We start from the raw sequence: 17,895 nt of genomic DNA on the forward strand, positions 1-17,895 counted from the left end.
TGATGTTTTTTTGATGTTCAATGATCCCATTCCAGCAACCAATAAATATAATGTTATCACTGTTATGTGACCTAGTAGATAATGGTGCCACCTAGTACAGCACTGGGCCACAAAAATTGGAAGACTGCAGATTTAAATCCAGAGTGCGCTCGGCTTTTTGTCAGACAAGTGACTGACACACACAGAAACTCATTACAATGTTTAAGATTATGTGGAACTAAACTACTGAGAGTTCCACACTTGTGTGGAAATTTCAGTTTGTCTAGAACGGAGTTTGCACTCTCTCCCTGGAGGGGTGATTGCTCACATAATACTGAACATGAAGGCGCAGATATTTACCTGAAGGCGCAGATTGGCAATCGCTGGTTTACTGCTTAAGTTTAACCAGCTAAAACTGTGTAGCTTGCCTTTGTGAACACTGACTGGCAAGCTTCCTGCTGCTTTAACAGCCGGAACCACTTTACTTATTAGGACCATAACTTGTAAGGATAGTGGGAGCCAATCCAAGTTCCCAGAGAGTGATCTGTTCTTCTAAGTCCTGCTGATGAGCCATTTTGTAGTACTGCGGACCCACCTGGCTCAGAAAACGCAACTGCTGAGACTCGACAGAAGATTGACACAATTTTCATGTTCCATTGCCAGTTACCACGTACTTGCCACTTCTTCAACCCTTCTCGGGAGAGTAGATTTAACTGATGTTGCCGAGGTGGTTTGGAGAAAAATTATACTGGGTTCCCACTTCTGACCACTTGGTTTGGTACTGTAAATGGGAGATGGGTGCATAGAGAGCACCAAAACAGAAAATGTGGAAAGAGACCAGACAATTCCACCTACCAGTTGCACTATCTCCGCAAATGTACCCTGTCTTATACTTGAGCCCACACACCGTCTCCTGGAGAAAATAATATATCGAACCATCCTGGATTCCAAAGCTAATATCACAAACAGTCCAGAATATGTGTCCATCCCCATACCTTTGCTACGCTAATCTTATATAAACTACTTACGATGCAATTTACATTTATAAAGCACCTTTCACGTCGAGAGGACGTACCCGTGGGTATTTACAATGCTGGATGGTGATGTTTGCTGGGGGTAAGAGGTGAGGCAGATAATATTCTCCACAGGTAATATTCTCCTCTGCCCCAACAGCACAGGAATCATTATGTCCAGTGAAATATCTGTTCATCTCAGACTACACTTATATCTCGCTCTACTGTCTTCAACCAGGCACTTATCTGGTGTTGTATATGCTCAGGTAAATTGTATATCAGATACTCTCACACTTATGCTCACAACTAAAAAATCTTTTTGACATTTTATTCCAAGGCCTCAACTATTTACAATCTACATCAACGATCTAGATGAGGACATCAAACTTAATATATCCAAATTCGCGGATGACACTAAACTAGAAGGGAGAACAAACACTGAGGATGATATTAAAAAAATGCAACAAGATATAGATAAGCTAGGTGAGTGGGCAAATAGGTGGCAGATGAAGTATAATGTAGGGAAGTGTGAGGTCATCCACCTAGGTGGCAAAAACAGTAGAACAGATTATTTTTTAGAAGGGGAGAGACTAGATAGTGTTAGCGTTCAGAAAAGTTAGTTTGCAGGTACAGCAAGCATTTAGGAAGGCTAACAGTATGTTGGCATTTTTACAAAAGTGTTAGAATATAAGAGTAGGGAAGTCTTGCTGCAACTGTATAGGGCCCTGGTGAGACCGCACCTAGAGTATCTTGTACAGTTTTGGTCTCCTTATTTAAGAAAGGATGTACTCGGCTTGGAGGGGGTGCAGCGTAGATTCACTAGGTTGGTACCAGGGATGAGGGGGATGAGTTATGAGGATAGGTTGAGCAATTTAGGCCTATATTCTCTAGAATATAGAAGAATGAGAGGTGATCTTATAGAAACCTATAAGATTATTAAGGGGCACGACAGAATAGATAGTGAGAAACTTTATCTCCTGGTTGGAGAAACTATAACCGGGGTCACAGTCTTAAAATTCGGGGTAAGCCCTTTCGCACTGAGTTGAGGAAAAACTTCTTCACTCAGAGGGTAGTGAATTTATGGAATTCTCTACCCCGAAGGGCTGTAGATGCTCAGTCCTTGAACATATTCAAGACTGAGATTGATAGATTCCTTGTGGATAAAGGGAATAAGGGATATGGGGATAGGACGGGTAGGTGGAGTTAGAATAGATCAGCCACGATCTTATTGAATGGCGGGGCAGGCTAGAGGGGCCGAATGGCCTACTCCTGCTCCTAATTCTTATGTTCTAAGTTCACTTTCACAGCTAAATCCAATGATGTGGGAAGGCAGTTATGGGATGATTTACTGTGCTTAGTTTGATTTTTATTGTGCCAGTAACAGGTTCAATACTAATCTGCTGACAGGGTTTGTTTGATTTTCTGGATCATTTCAGGCACACTTAGCAGCTGCTGCTGACATGGTGTATTTCATCAGACTGGTAAAGAATTTAAGATTTTACATTTACAGGATCTGTAAGATAAATTATGTACCAACTGCAGTGAAATCTATGTGATGGGTTTGACATTCACGTTGAGCACAGCACAGGCTTGAATTTAAAGATGTATCTATTTGTCTGCTGTTTGATAATTTCCTTATCCTTATTTGGCTTGCACTCTGTGAGCTAAAACTCTCTGAATAGAATATTGGGAAAGTGTAATTGAAACACAGGGCTGTAATACAGGTATTGTAATTTGAATAAAGACAAGGGACTGATATGCCTACTGTTTTCATTCGAGTGAGAATCCGCGAGTGACTATATAGGTTTGTGTGGCACATCTTTCAGTTCTTGCCAAATCCGCAGAATAATATTCACAGAATGTGGGACTCTGTGTTTGTGGTAACTGGTCAGCCAGTTACAATTTATAAAAGCTCATGAATTGACACTGAAAACCTCTCATACCCTCTAAAGAAGATTCTGGTCAACATAACAAGAACAACTTGCATTTATATAATGCCGTTCAAAGATGAGTTTGGATGCCTAGCAAGTGGGCAGAGAAGCGAGAGATAACTATAGACAAGGTTGAAGAGGTACATTCTAAAATGGGGTTTATAGACAGCGAGGGGGTGGGGGTAGGAGGATGGAGATTCAGAGATTAAGGGTATAATAGCTGAATAGCTAATACTGTGAATAGTAAAACGAGATAGTTATTTAGATTCAGGTCTCAGAAACTAGCCCATTTCTCTCCCCCTTCCAATATTCAATGTTGATTTTGATCCAAGAGATATGTATATTGTAATTAGAATAAGAAAAACAAGTTTTTTTTAAAACCTTTCCACAGAATAACTGGTCAATAGTATTCATCCATTCAAATTAAATTTTTATTAGATCATGGCTGATATTTTAATTGAATTTTCCTGCCTTTTTTCCATATCCTTTAATATCTTTATTTGAGTACTTTGATCACAATATAAGACTATTCATCTTATATTTTTCATCAAACAGTATTTTGTCAGGATATTAGGTTAGAAACCACAAATTTGCTGTTCATTTCAACATTGTCCCTTGTTTTGAATCTCTCCACCAGATTTAAGAGTTAACTGCTATCTAGCTTGCCAATTCCTCTTAATATTTTAAAATCCTCAATTAGATCACCCATTAACCTCCTCAGATGTAAGGAATATCACCCCAATTTGCCGTCTTTCATCATAGATAAATCCCAGGTATTAATCTGGTGCATCATTGTTTTTTCCTCATCACCCCGGGTAACTGACGCATGTGGAAACTCTTCGCCTTGCTTAAGAGTACCTAAACAAGACCGAGAGTACAAAACAGAATGCATCATTGTTGAATGCCCTCCAAGACTTGTATATCCTTTCTAAGGTTAGATACCTAAATATGGAGTAGAGGTAAGATTAAGCAACAACATTTAAAATGTGTTGGGCTGGTTCTACTCAAAATGTTTTGAAATTAAAACGTTTTAAATTTTTATACCTCCATCTATTCAGTGTGGGCAGTATTTTCACAGCAATCAGCCTTAGTTTCATACACAAAAACGTGGAAAATGACTGCTTTTTACCAAATTAAGTAATGTGCTTCTATGGTTCCTTGTCATTCAGATATATTCTTTATAGTTAATGTATAATGAAAATATTCTTATTCATGCACGTATGAGTAAAAGTATTTTGACCTTATTTTGTCTCCTTAATACAGTATAAAAAAATTTAAATCGCAAGACTTGGTGATGATAGACTTCCATGCAACAACACCGAAATCTCTTCTTTGCAAAGCCTGTGGGAGTGGGTATCATGATATTTCCTGAAGTATTGTCATACCAGATCATTGCATTGAAGTAGATTGCAAATATTTGAGTGAGTTGAGATCAGTCCAGACTTTCACTTTAATGAATACTTATGTCTGGAAGGGAAAAAAACCGTATTCAAGGGAGGTGTTGGAGCATTATTGTTAAGAAGTATTATTTAGCCATTCAACCACAGAAATTTACAATAGAAACAAAGGCTAATCAGCCCATTGGGTATGTGTGTGTGTCTGGCTCTTTGAAAGGGCAATTGATTCAGTCACAAAATCCCTGCAATTTATTTCNTTTTTAGATATCTTTCTGGTCTTTCTTGAAAGCTAATATGGATCCTCCTTTGACCATTGCCGCAGCAGAGCATTCCATGTCCTCACAATACTGTGTGTATAAATATTCCTCTTTATCTCTTCCTGTGCTTTTTTGCTAACGGACTCGCCGACCAGTGAAAATATACTTCCTATATACTCAATCAAAACCCCTAATAATGTTAAAGTCCTCTGCCAGGTCTCCCCTCAACCTTACTTGTTCCAATGAAAATAGGCCCGGTTTCTCCAACCATTGTAGATTGTCGGCTGTGTAGTTCTCTTTATCATCTGGCCGCAGACCAGGCTGAATTATTGGACATCTACTACATTTATAATGTCAACACTTGTTCCATTGTATATGACCAGTGCAGCTACAATACTTGGTCAGTGTAAACAGATTTAATCGGCACAGTCAATTTTTTATTACAGCTTTTGGAAAAATATTTTCTCCCATCTGTTATTGAATTTTGACATAACTGGTCTTCAGATTTATTATTAATACTGTGAGCGATGCTGTAGTACCTACCTTAAATGGATTTTGTTTAATGTGCTGGTAGAATAAGGCATTATTGCAGAAAATCATGTGATATATTAAACTAGGCTAGATAATCATGTGATTTAGTTTCATCTCTCAAAATAAGCATTTGTTCATTGGGAGAATATGAAATGTCTTCTGAATAGTTAATGAGCCGAACCCTAGGGTTAGGGTTGGGTGCTTCCTTCATTCAGTGACTGGTTCAGATCGTACCTCTCACATCGTCTCCACAAATGGCTTCTTCTCTAGCCCCTGGACCATCTTGTGCGGTGTTCCTCAGGGCTCTGTCCTTGGACGCCTCTTCAATATCTATATGCTCCCTCTTGGTGACATCATCCGCAGACATGGGGTCAACTTCCACATGTATGCGGATGACACCCAACTCTACCTCTCTGCCTCCACCCTTGACTCTAGGACCATTGTGGTCCTGACTGAATGTCTGTCAGACATCAATTCCTGGATGAGAGCTAACTTTCTTCAGTTGAACGTCAACAAAACTGAGGCTCTCCTGATTGGCTCCCGTCAGCACCTCCTCACCTCAGGCGCTGACAGCATCACCATCCACGGTTGTACACTCCACCTTGCTAAGCCAGTCCAGAACCTTGGAGTCTTGTTTGACCCTCCACTATCCTTCCCCCACCTCCGCAACGTCGCCCAGTTCCGCCACTGCCTCACACCGCAGGCCACCGAAACCCTCATACATGCTTTCATTGCATTGAGGCTCGACCACGCAAATTCATTACACAAAATACTGCAGATGTTGGAAATCTGAAAACAAAAACAGAAGTCGCTGGGAACACTCAGCAGGTCAGGCAGCATCAATGGAGAAAGGAAAGTGAGTCAACGTTTTGGGTCCAAGATCCTTCGTCAGAACTGGGGCAGTTTTGGAGGGAAGAACTTGCAACAAAACAGGCAGATAAGGGATAGAAAAGGGTTTGTCTGGGACCCAGATAATGTGGTAATGGTCACAGGGAAGATGAGCTGTTATGGTCTGAAATTGTTGAAAGTAAGGTGCCAAGCAGGTAAATGAGGTGTTGTTCCTCAAGCTTGCACTGTGGCTCATTGGAACAGCGTAGGAGAGGGTGGATGGAGAGGTCAGAGTGTGAGTGGGAGGGAGAGTTGAAATGGCACGAAACCAGAAGCTCAGGGTTGTGCTTGCAGACAGAACTGAGGTGTTCGGCAAATCGGTCACCCAATCTGTGTTTCGTCTCTTCGTAGAGGAGACCACATTGTGAGCAGCAAATGCAGTAAACTACCTTGGTGATAGTACACATATGTAAACTCATTGCTTGTCGGTCTCCCCAACTCCTCCCTCCACAGGCTGGAGATCATCCAGAACGCTGCAGCCCGTGTCCTCTCCCACATGAGGCTCCGTGACCCTATATCCCCCATCCTTGCCCAACTCCACTGACTTCCCATCACACAGAGGATACAGTTCAAGATCCTAGTCCTCACCTTGAAAGCCCTCCACTGTCTTGCTCCCCTCTACCTCTGTGAGCTTCTAACCCCCTACCATCCTGCTCGCTCCCTCCGTTCAGCAGACTCCGGCCTGCTTTAATTCCCCCGCCTCGCTCGCCCCACTGTTGGCAGGCAGGCGATACGCCACTCTGCCCCTACCCTCTGGAATTCCATCCCGCACTTCCTCCGCCTCGCCCCTCCTCTTCGACCGTGCTTTTGATCTCCTTGCTTCCAACCCCTGCCATCCACCATCCCCGACACCGACCCTCAGCGCAGGTCTGTAACTCTGTCTGTCCAGCGTCTTGGTACGTCTTCCTGACGTGAAAGGCGCTTTAGAAATGTAATTTTGTTGTTGTTGACTGAAGAATTCAAGTTACTGCTTATGCACATTTTGATCAAGTATCAACATTAATTATTATATTGCAGGCGAGTAATGTAGATTTACATAGATTATACAACATAAAAACGAGCCATTCAGTCCACTAGTCCCTGCCAGTGTTTATACTTTCATTAGAGTCTCCACCCACTCCTTACTCTTTCCCATATCCTTCTATTCCCTTCTCCATCATGTATTTTAGTAAACAAGTAATCTCAAAAGTGCTAAGCATTAAATGTTTAGCTACAATGACCTTAATTACATTTCTATAGTTATTTGAGTGAATGTTTTGCTGAAAGAATGTTGTGAACAGACCTATTTCTGATTGGCCTTTTCCCCTGTTGGCGATAAAGGAGCATTCCTATTTATTTCTGCAGCTCGACTTGAATCAAACCACAAAAGAATCTAATGCACCATTAATGTTTTGTTTCACAACTGAATTGTTATTTATTTGTGGATTGAATGATAATAAGTCAGCTCTAGCAGAAGAGCTGAGCATATTTTTTGTCACTGTATAACATGATGGTTTTGTGCAGAGTGCTGCAGATATCAGATGTTTGTTTAACATTCTGTGTAAATTTACCGAGAGCTGAGGTAAAATGATCTGTGACTGAAAGCCGAAACATCATAATGTGTTGGCAACAAAGCAGAGCTTCGGGCCTCACTCAGCCTTTTGTCTTTCAAAAAGCAATGCAGGTATTGTTCCTTTGCTTCAGAAAACTTTGGAAACTGATAAGAAAAGTGAGGAAGAAATTTACAAACATGAAAAGTAGAATTTGAGTGGTTATTAAAGAAGACAAAATAAATCTCTGCAGTTTAATTTTTTTGTAGCTCTAGACTACTGGCAGGTCCTGGGAAATTTCTGCATCCCTCTGCATTTTTAAAAAAAAGAGAACTCTGGCTTCAAATTCAAGATTGAATTTAAGAATTTTCCAAAATTCTTCACAATTTTCATTTTAAAAGATATTTTGAAGCTTAAATCCATGGAAAAATTTGAGCCTGAGGCTTCCAGTCAAATTAAGAAAGTTGATAAGTGATGTGGTTGCAGAGGTTCAATCAGGTCAACTTCTTAAACATTTTGAATTACGTGGATGAATAGTTATGAGTATGAGTATGATGGTGGTATGAGTGAATAAAGACTGTCTCATTTAATTTGAAATGGTCCGTGTCCCAGTAATAACCAGAATTACATTTGAAAATTTATTGGTAGTGTGTTAAAACTTGAAGATTTTGGTAAAGCTGTTAAACGATTTTATACAAGGATATCTGAATGCTTCATAACTGCAGGGCTCGATATAATGGACATAATGTGAAAGGGATATTTATTTTGCAAGCTATGGTATAACTGAATTATGCAAGTTTGAGGCTTATAACTTTATTTATAGTTTAACAAAAGTTTATACATGCATATCAGTACTTGGAAAGAGATTTCTGGTCCCCATAAAAGTATTATGATTATGTTTAACACCTTATTCTGGATTTGAGTATTTCTTGCTCAAAAAGTGATGAATAGAGAAACTGGATTGGTACAGTTACTGAGACTGATGTTTCTCTCCTGCCCTGGGTTCTCATGCTCATTACTCTCATCCTCTGCAAGCTCCACTGGTTCCCAGTACTTTTGTGGATAGATTTTAAAATCCTCGTCCTTAACGTCAAATCTCTTCACAGATCTTGCTCAATTTATGTCATCTCTTCCAACTCTTATTTTCCTACTTGTGCCCTCCGCTCTTTGGATTCTGATCTATTCCTTGCTCTTGCACCCTTACATTGAAGGCTGACTGAGCCCTACATCTATCCTCTGGAATTCTCTTCTAAAAAATTCTCTTCTAAAAAGTTAATCCAACGTGAAAGGTGCTAAACAAGTACAGTTTGTTGCACAAAGGAGCAAAATTGCAAAACGAGTTGAAATGGAAAATTAGTGAAGCACCATGAGTTAAAAATGTATCTCTGTTAATTGTAGTTCTGGTCTTATCCATAGTTGCCTCTTTAATATAGTTCATATTCAGACCAAGCTGCTGGGATGGAATCTCGTCCTCACCCATCTGTAGGCAGTCTAGTTAAAACATGTTTGGGCAGACACTCCCACTTAGTAGTCTGCGTGGATCCAGAGCTTGAAAGTATCCTTAATTCCATAAGCATTGGCTTCAAGAGCCCATAAAATGAAAAATGAAGAAATTCACACTGATACTGTCTGTGTGCTCCTGCAAAACTGGTGTTCATCATAAATTAGTCAGCGCATCAATTGCATTTGTGGACACCCAGCAGAAAGAATGATTTTAACGCTGTGAAAATGTTTTTTGTGCATTATGCTCTTGTGGGGAAAATGATTTGTGGCTCTTCTGCCTGGCTTAACTAAAGATGTTTAACACTTCCATCGTTGATAATGCCCTTTTGACACTCACTAAGTGGAATTCTTCTTATTGATTTTTAATAGGGAGAGAATGACTCCCAATGTTGGCCCAAAGCAGATGGAGTTTTATTGACGTGTTGAATCCGTTTTACTTGTGCTTGTTCCTGAGTGAAAATATGTTCCACTGCAGCACTGACAACTCATTTTTATGAGCACACAAACTGCTGATGTTGATAAAGAAACAAACGTTAAATATTTTAAATAATCAGTCTAGGTGCAACTGACCAGAGCAAGACACAGCTTGAATATGAATTCTGAGATCATATTGTTGGAGATAATGTATCCCTTTTAGAGATGCAATTACAAGTTATAATAAATTCAAAAACAGGAATGGAGGCATTGAGTTCACCAGTAGAATTCTGGATTTCTATGGAAACTGGGGGAATTGAGCTGTGATTTGTGGATTTCCACACGGGTCTCATCTATGTCAACATGCTGTTCACATAATTCATAAATTATTTGAATAAGAGTAATATCAAATTTACTTGTGGTACAAAGTTTACATCGCCTATCATGTAACTGTATAAGTTAAATCAGTTTCAGAGAAGACAAGGTAATTGAGCAGATGGATTTTAATACAGATAAATGTGAAGCAACAGTGCTGAAGAAGTGTCAACTGACAAGAAGAAAAAGAAAAGAGTTTTGATGTGGATTTCTGATTTTCATTGAAGCTATCCTGTCAACTTGAAGTTGCTGTCAAAATGAATCAAAGGCTTAGGATACATCTTGGGGGCATTTGCTTATATGTCAAAATAAATGATTCAGACCTTATTTAAATCACCCTTGACAATATACTTAAAAAATGTAGTGGTTTTGGCACTCTACTTTCAAAAAGACACTGATGCATAGATAATGTTCGAAAAAAAGAAGCCATAATGGTGACTCCTGGACCCTTGGGTGTAAATTGTGAGACAGACTCGAAGAACCTGTTTTTGTGGAGAAAACTATTTTATGGTGGGAGATGAACATGATCCATATCTTTTAGATGTTGAAAGGATAGATCAAAACATATAAATACGCAATTTGCTATGGTTTGTGAGTGCCAACGAGAGATCTGTTCAAAATTAAAAGGTACAAACTACCTTTCTGAGCACTTGTCATATGTAGCTCAGGTCGTAGCACCCTGACCCCTGGGTTGTGGGTTCAAGACCTGAGCTACTAATCTCGTCTGACATTCTAGTTCAGTACTTTGTGAGTGCCAACCACAGGAGTAGGGTTTGAAATGAAACACCAAGTACCTTTCTGAGCACATGTCATGTGTGGCTCAGGTGGTAGCTCTCTCATTTCTGGGTTGTGGGTTGAAAACCTGAGCTGCAAATCTAGTCTGACATTCTCGTTCAGTAGTGCAGTGCATTGCTGTGACTTGGTCTTTCAAGAGCTAACTGCCTGATCTGGTGGTTCACATGGAAATTAAAGACCTTATGGTATTATTTTGAAGCAGAGAAGGGAATTCTATTGGTGTCCTGACTAATATTTCAATTTATCCTTATCCCAATTTACAAAAACACAATTGGATTAAGCTCTTTCCTCTTTTTGCAGGTTGGTTGCTGCATATGCTGACTTAATCATTACTTTTGAATTAAATGAGTGTGTGAAGCACCTTGAGACATTTTAGCATGATAAAACTCTACATCAAATGCAAGTACTTAATTATTTTGAATCAGTTAAAATGCAAAAAGGAAACCTCTATGAACTTTAACTTTTATTTTGGCATTTGTGGTGTAAATGTTGCTGTTCTGCTTGATCTTATCTTAAGCAAGCTAACAATGCTTCTAGAATGGCTTTGTTTACAGCACCTTGAATTACAGCAAGCTTGATTACAGTAGTGTGAAGTGCAGCGTGTCGCACAAAGCAATGTTAAGTGGGAATTTCAGTGAACCTGCATAGAGAATACAGTCAAGTGGGACGTTCAGTGAACCAACACAAGATTACAGTAGCATTGTCAAGTACTTTGAGACATCCTCTCAATGTGAAAGGCACTATACAACAAAAACAAATTGCATTTATAAAGCAATATATATAAATGTGAATTGTATTGCGTTAGTTGTCTACACTTTCACAAATATTTTGAAAACTTTTTTTTGAGTTTGCGACTGCTCCTATCATATTCTCAGAAAGCTAATGATAAAAATAATCCTTGCGTTTGATAAGGCACTTTTCACGTGTTCTAGGAGTCTCAAAGCGCTTCGCAGAATACACTGTAAATTGAATTGACTATATTTGTGGGTGAAACGCGGCAACCAATGGGTACAGCAGTGTCCCACAGACAGTCGTGACCAATTTATTATTGTTTTTTTCTCTGGAGGGATTATTATCAGACGTGTGGAGGAAGGAAACTTGCCCAAGGTTTCATCCTACTGGGAATCAAACCTAGGTTTCTCACTTGTAAGGCGAGTGCTCTAACCACTAAGCTACAGGACTCCAATCCTGTTGCCTTCATCTTTTAACTACAGCTTGATATCTTCAAATCAGTCAAACATTTTCATAGCACTAAGTTTACATTGTCAGAGATAGTGGTCTGGAGCTGTCAGTCAGTGGTCACAGGGGACCATTCACCATCAGTGATTGAAAGGCTTCCCCTTTCAAGCTTGCTCTATGGGGGAAGACGAAAAGGTGCAGATGCACGAAAGAAAGGAGAGAATTCAACAAAAAGACAGAAGAGAATAGAAAGAGGTGGTAAGAAGGTAAATCAGAAACCACAAAATTTCATAGCAGTGGGTTTACAGTTCCAGTAGCAAAGATTCACAGGCTGCTAGATAAGAACCCTGAGGATTAAAACTCAGCACCATACTGTGGTTATTTGATTGTTTTCTTTCACTCTGTGGCCCTCATTAAGCTTCTCATTTGTCACCATTTGGCAATACCCCAAAACATCCGAATCGTGTTGAAATCGATTCCCGTGTGCTGATTCTACATGAATGGAAATGAAAATAATTTAGACTTTGAAGACCCTGATGAATGTGGCACATTTGGTGATCAAATGCAAGGAAATGCAAAGATTATCATCATATTGGAGATGAGATGCCTTTCTTGATATCAACGTGTGAAGCCGGTGACACTCAACATTATTTGACTCTGAGTTTTAGTTAAGAAGTTGATATTTTGTTAACTGGCAGTCAAAGGCTGTGATCCATACTCTGGAGTCCTGTGCACCCGGACTCACACTCACAGTTACTATTGAGAATGACTTGGGTTAGAGGCGTTTCCCACCTCGGCCACTTTCAATGTGATGAACATTGACTGGACCACTAAATTGACTCGAATATCTGCCTCCCTGATACCCACCATTATTTTCTGTGGTTTATTTACCTCCCTGAACCTGCTTCTGGTCTGATCGTGTCTTCCTGGGAGCCTAGACAAGTGGAGGAATAACTGAGATGTGGAAAAGAGGAAGGTGCATACAGGAGAGGAGAGCTGAATAGAGTGTGATTTCCCCCCCCTGTCGGACCTACTTTACTCACGTTGGCTGAGTGAATTTTCAGCAGAACATATGTTGGGTTAAAGGTGAACAATTCCAATGAATTGAGCGTTGATTAGATGAACATGGAGATGTAATGCTGAGCTACCCTCGGGTGAGTTTGTAATGCTGAATTTGCAGAGTATAAATGCTCATTAATTACAGTGGAACAGTGAGTGCCCCCTGTACTTTGCTAAGGTTATATGTGTTGGTAGAATAGTAAATACTTGCATTAATTGAGCATCCCAAGAACATATCCAAGAACTATGAAATAGCAGATACTGGAACAGAGAAGGTTTGGGTGAGTTGGAGACCTTAAAATTATGAGCGGTTTTGATAGTCGATGGGAGGAGTTTTGATAGTTGATGGTGACAACTTAATTCCACTGGTCGGAGATATCTAAAAAGGAGTAATTTGCAGGGGATAAGGAGGAAATAATATAATCCTGACATTTGATATTGTGCCTTTCATGTCAGGAGGATGTTTTACAGTATTTGTAGGTGAACACGGCAATCGCTTTGCGCACACCAATCTCCAGTGTGAATGACGTGAATGACCAATTGTCTCTGGGAGATTATTGGCCACGGCAAAAAGCCAGTGAATGGCCCTGGATAATTGCTTTTTCAAAGAAGTAATATTCAGGGCTGAATAGCTACATTCTGTGCTGTAAAAGTCTCTAGTTCCATGGCCATTATCATTTTTTTAAACGATTTTCATTCACTCTTTGATATTCCAAAATAAATCCTGATTTTTCCTGAATGTATCCTATTTTGTGGTCGAATCCCCCCCCTACACCTGATTTTCTTCTGTTTATAAACTTAGACACTTGAAAAGATCCAGCAAATAGACACTTAAAAAGACCCAAGTTTTTATTTTGAGGATAAAATCAGCCTTTAATGGCTCTTAAATGTATCCCACATTAATGTTGTGGGAAAATTATGTTTCTTACGATTTTGCTACCCTAGGCTACAGTCGTTTGTACTGACGTTCAGAATCTAGCTGTTTCTTAAGCAATTCTTTTGAAAGTATATATCTGAATAATGAAGCTGGACAGATGTTTAAGAACCCTTTCAGCAACAGCCAATTGCGCACAGCAGTGTCCCACAAACAGTTATGGATGAGTGACCAAGTTATTATTATTTATTTTAATTTGTTGAAGGGATTATTACCTACAGAAAGTGATCTGCCAATTGACTAATAACCGTGTTCCTATTTATTAAAAAGTAAGCCGAGGCGTGTGGAGTACGGCTTTGCCCTGTCCGGGAATTGAACTCATGTCCTCTTGCTTGCGAAGCGAGTTTCTAACCAATATGTTACAGGACTCCACGATTCCTTTTCACACAAAATGAACATTTTGTAGAACATAAATGTATGGGGAGAAATTCCACCTGAGCCTAGATTTGCATTATTTATATAGCATTTTACTGTATTTAGTGGAGAATTTGGCATATTGTAGAATTTTGAAGCTGGTTTTCTGTAGTTCATGAAAGAACTTACAGAAAACCCATTTTAAAATTAAAGACTGCATTTAAGAATTTCTGAAATGTTATATGCTGTGAAATGCTACATAAATAGACCCAGGTGAAATTTCTCCTCGATAATGAGGTTCACCGAGAAGGGAGATTTAAGTGTGTGCGTGAACCAAAAACACGGTCCAACAGATGTTTTTTAGGACAGTTTTGAAAGCAATATGGAGGATTGAAAGTACAGAGAGAGAAAGCAAGGCAATGAGTACAGGAACAAGAATAGGAGTAGAAGAATTTGCGTAGGTTGGGAAGGGTGAGACATTGATGGAAATTGAAGGTCATGAAGGATCTTGAAGTCAATCTGGTGAGTACTGGGAGCCAGTGGAGCTTGGTGAGGATTGGAGTCATGGGTATGTAGCTTAATGCGGGCTGCAGAGTTTTGAATGATCGCATCTCATAAATGTGGCGCTGGGAAGGGGGGTGAGGAAAGCATTGGAAGCGCCTATCCTTGAGGTGAAAATGAGAAACGTAATTGACTTTCTCAATATTGATTTAAAACTAATAATAACACTATTTAATCTTTTCTTCACAGATCATTGATATGCCTGAGCATGGCCTTGGAGACACGGGAGGCACTATGCGTCTCGGGAAAAGAAGAACCCTTTTCAAGGACAAGAATTCAATACTGCGTAAGTTTCCTTTCTCATTAATAATAATCTTTGCATTTGATATAGCGCTTCTCACATCTTCTAGACGTCTCAAAGCGCTTCACAGAATATACTGTAAAGTGAATTGACTGTATATTTGTGGGCGAAACGCGGCAGCCAATTGCGCACAGCAGTGTCCCACAAACAGTCGTGGATTGAAGTGACCAATTTATTTATTTTTCTTCAGAGATTATTATTAGGGATGTGGAATAAGGAAACTTGCCCAAGGTTTTGTCCTGCTGGGAATCATTCTCACTACATTACAACTTTGGAATATGTGTTTTTTTGGGAGGACCTTTAAAATAGAAATAAAGAGTGACAAGCGTTGTACAGCAGCATTGTGGCTGGGAATCCGGTATCTCATACATGGTGTGGAGTGATCTTGGTTTACCGAATGGTGAATTCATGATCTCATATGCAACAACAACTGAGAAGAGATGCAGAATGCATAGGCCATGTCTTCCAGAAATGGGAGAAATATTTAAAAGACAAGTCAGTCAGAATACTATTTCTTATCTTTTGAGTGCTAGTCTCATTGCCAGAGATTGATGGATGGTCTGAAAGTTAGGTCACTTGCTACCTACCCACCTCTAGGACTTGGGAGGCGGGCCTAAAGAGACAAATAAAGGGGAGACGCTGCAAAGAGTTAATAGCTGCAAATGCTCAAAAGGTAAGCAGTGGAGATGCATCTTTTAGCACACTTGGAAGTTTCAAGCACCAGCTAAGTTACATCTTTTAAATATTGACCTCAATCAGACACACCCTTGGAGATTCTATCAAAGATTACCTGCATACTGCAGCATGAATGTGATGGAAGGTTATAAGTGAGGTATTAGGCTGGGGAGAGGGCTCAGTGAACTGTTGTGGGACTCTTCCCATTCCTTGTCTACATTAATAAGCTGGTTTTGCAGACTCACTATCAGGAAGGTAAATTCACTTTATTCTTGGTTTCTCTTTCCCACTGGAAGGACACATCCTGCTTACCTAATTCCAGGAAGTACTTGGCACAGGTTGCAAGAGCTAAGGCTTGGGGAGCCCAGAGTGTGTCTTGGGGTACATCCCAAATTGGAGGGAAACTGGAATCAGAGCGTAGGTATTCCTTCAAAGAGAGATTGATAGGCTATGCACATGGGCTGATCACTGACAAATTAAGTTCAATTCAGATAAATGGAAGTTACAACATATATCATGGGAGTTATAGAACTTGCCAAGAAAAAGGATGAAAGGCCTAAGGATGTTGGCTCATTTATCATTACTCACCATGTCAAAATAGTGTGAGGCAACAATAAACAAAGCAAAAAGAATGCTGGACTATATTACCAAATTAGTTGAGGTCAGATCCCCAGAAGTCATTAATTAAGCTTTTCAGTGCTTTAGTCAGGCTGCACATAGTTCTCGTCACCATGACATAAGGGCAGTCCAGACCCTTGAGACTTGGGACGTCCTCCTGACGTGAAAGGCGCTCTATAAATGGAATCTTGTTGTTGTTGTTGTTGTTGAGGCATTGCAGAGGACAGCAATGAAGCTAATTGGAATAAACTATAAGCAACAATCAATTTATTGGGCATCACAAAGGTAACCGAATTTTATCTCTATAAGTGTTAACTATACTGTTGCCTGTTTGCTTGGTTTGGGAGTTAAATCTGGTGTCAAAATTTTTTGGGGAAAAGATGACTTTTTAAAATAAAATTGTTAAATTTGTTATGCTTCTTTTGGGAATATATGAGGCATCAATTTCTGAAATACGTGTGTGACTGTATGGTACACTGCTTTTCATTCCTGATGTTGGGCTCTGTAATTGTCACAGCCCAATCGTAGAATGTAAAGCCAAGGGCACTGAATGCACAGGTTGTGAATTCCTCAAATTTTATGCACCTCGAAGGCTTAAATTTACTAAGAATATACATGCACTTTATCCTGACATGAATATTATTTTGAGTTCTTTTGTTCGTGATAATCAAGATAACTGTTAAGTGTCAGCCCGGCTCAGTTGGTAGCAATCTTGCCTCTGAGACAGAAAGTTGTGGGTTTAAGATGAACAATGAGACTTGGTCTTATAGTCGAGGTTGATATTCCATAATCGCTGCATTATCAGGAGAATGTTGTGACAGGTGTCAGCTTTTGAATGAATTGGTAAACCCCCTGCCTGTTCGGGTGGAGATTAAAGATCTCATGACACAATTCAAAAAGAGAAGAGAGATTCTCCCAGTGTTTTGGCTCTCAATCCTTACTTCAAAATATAAATATTAATAATACTTTAATAATAATGATTCTTACATCTGCTTAATGGTTGTGAGGTCTCAATGTTTCATGTGCTTCAGATGTAGTTACTGTATATTTGAGGGCAAACATGGTTGTTTAAAGGACCTTGCTGTATGTAAAATGACTGCTATGAAATAATAATACTAATCTTTGCACCTGATATTGCGCCTTATTGTGTCGCTGAGACGTCTCAAGAATATACTGCAAAGTGGATTGACTGTGTATTTTGTGGGTGAAATGCAGCAGCCAGTTGTGCACAGCAGTGTCCCACAAACACTGCTGTGCGCAATTGAGTGACCAATATAGCAATAAAGAATCAACTTCACTTCTCAGCTTTCCAAGATGATACCCAGGGCGTTATATAAATGCAAGTTGTTGTGGTTGCTGTTCACGACAATGACCTGTGAAGTTCAACAAGATGAGCATTAAGTTGTATGTAAGAATTCATTGTTATTATTAAGAGTCAGGTATCTGGTGTGGAATTGAACAATGTTCTGCTTTTTGTACACAGTGTTCACATCAAACACTCCTACGCCATGACTTGTAAGTGAGACAGGTGAATGGTAAAGCTCCTTAAAATCTGCTCCAGCAATCATATGAAAATGAAACTGGTTCACTTCTCATTCCATA

The 17,895-nt window shown here is 39.6% G+C and overlaps 1 protein-coding gene across 2 annotated transcripts in view; it reads left to right on the plus strand.

Moving 5' to 3' along the window:
- LOC103177501 (CTP synthase 2) overlaps positions 1-17,895 on the plus strand; it is a 215,197-nt gene that overhangs the window by 68,425 nt on the left and 128,877 nt on the right. For both annotated transcript variants that reach the window (XM_042334322.1, XM_042334321.1), the window contains exon 15: positions 14,889-14,985. In XM_042334322.1, coding sequence (XP_042190256.1) covers positions 14,889-14,985 — 97 coding nt within the window. The remainder of the gene's footprint in view (positions 1-14,888; positions 14,986-17,895) is intronic.

This window comes from Callorhinchus milii, unplaced genomic scaffold (genome assembly GCF_018977255.1).
Source record: "Callorhinchus milii isolate IMCB2004 unplaced genomic scaffold, IMCB_Cmil_1.0 Scaffold4, whole genome shotgun sequence".
Lineage (NCBI taxonomy): Eukaryota > Metazoa > Chordata > Chondrichthyes > Chimaeriformes > Callorhinchidae > Callorhinchus > Callorhinchus milii.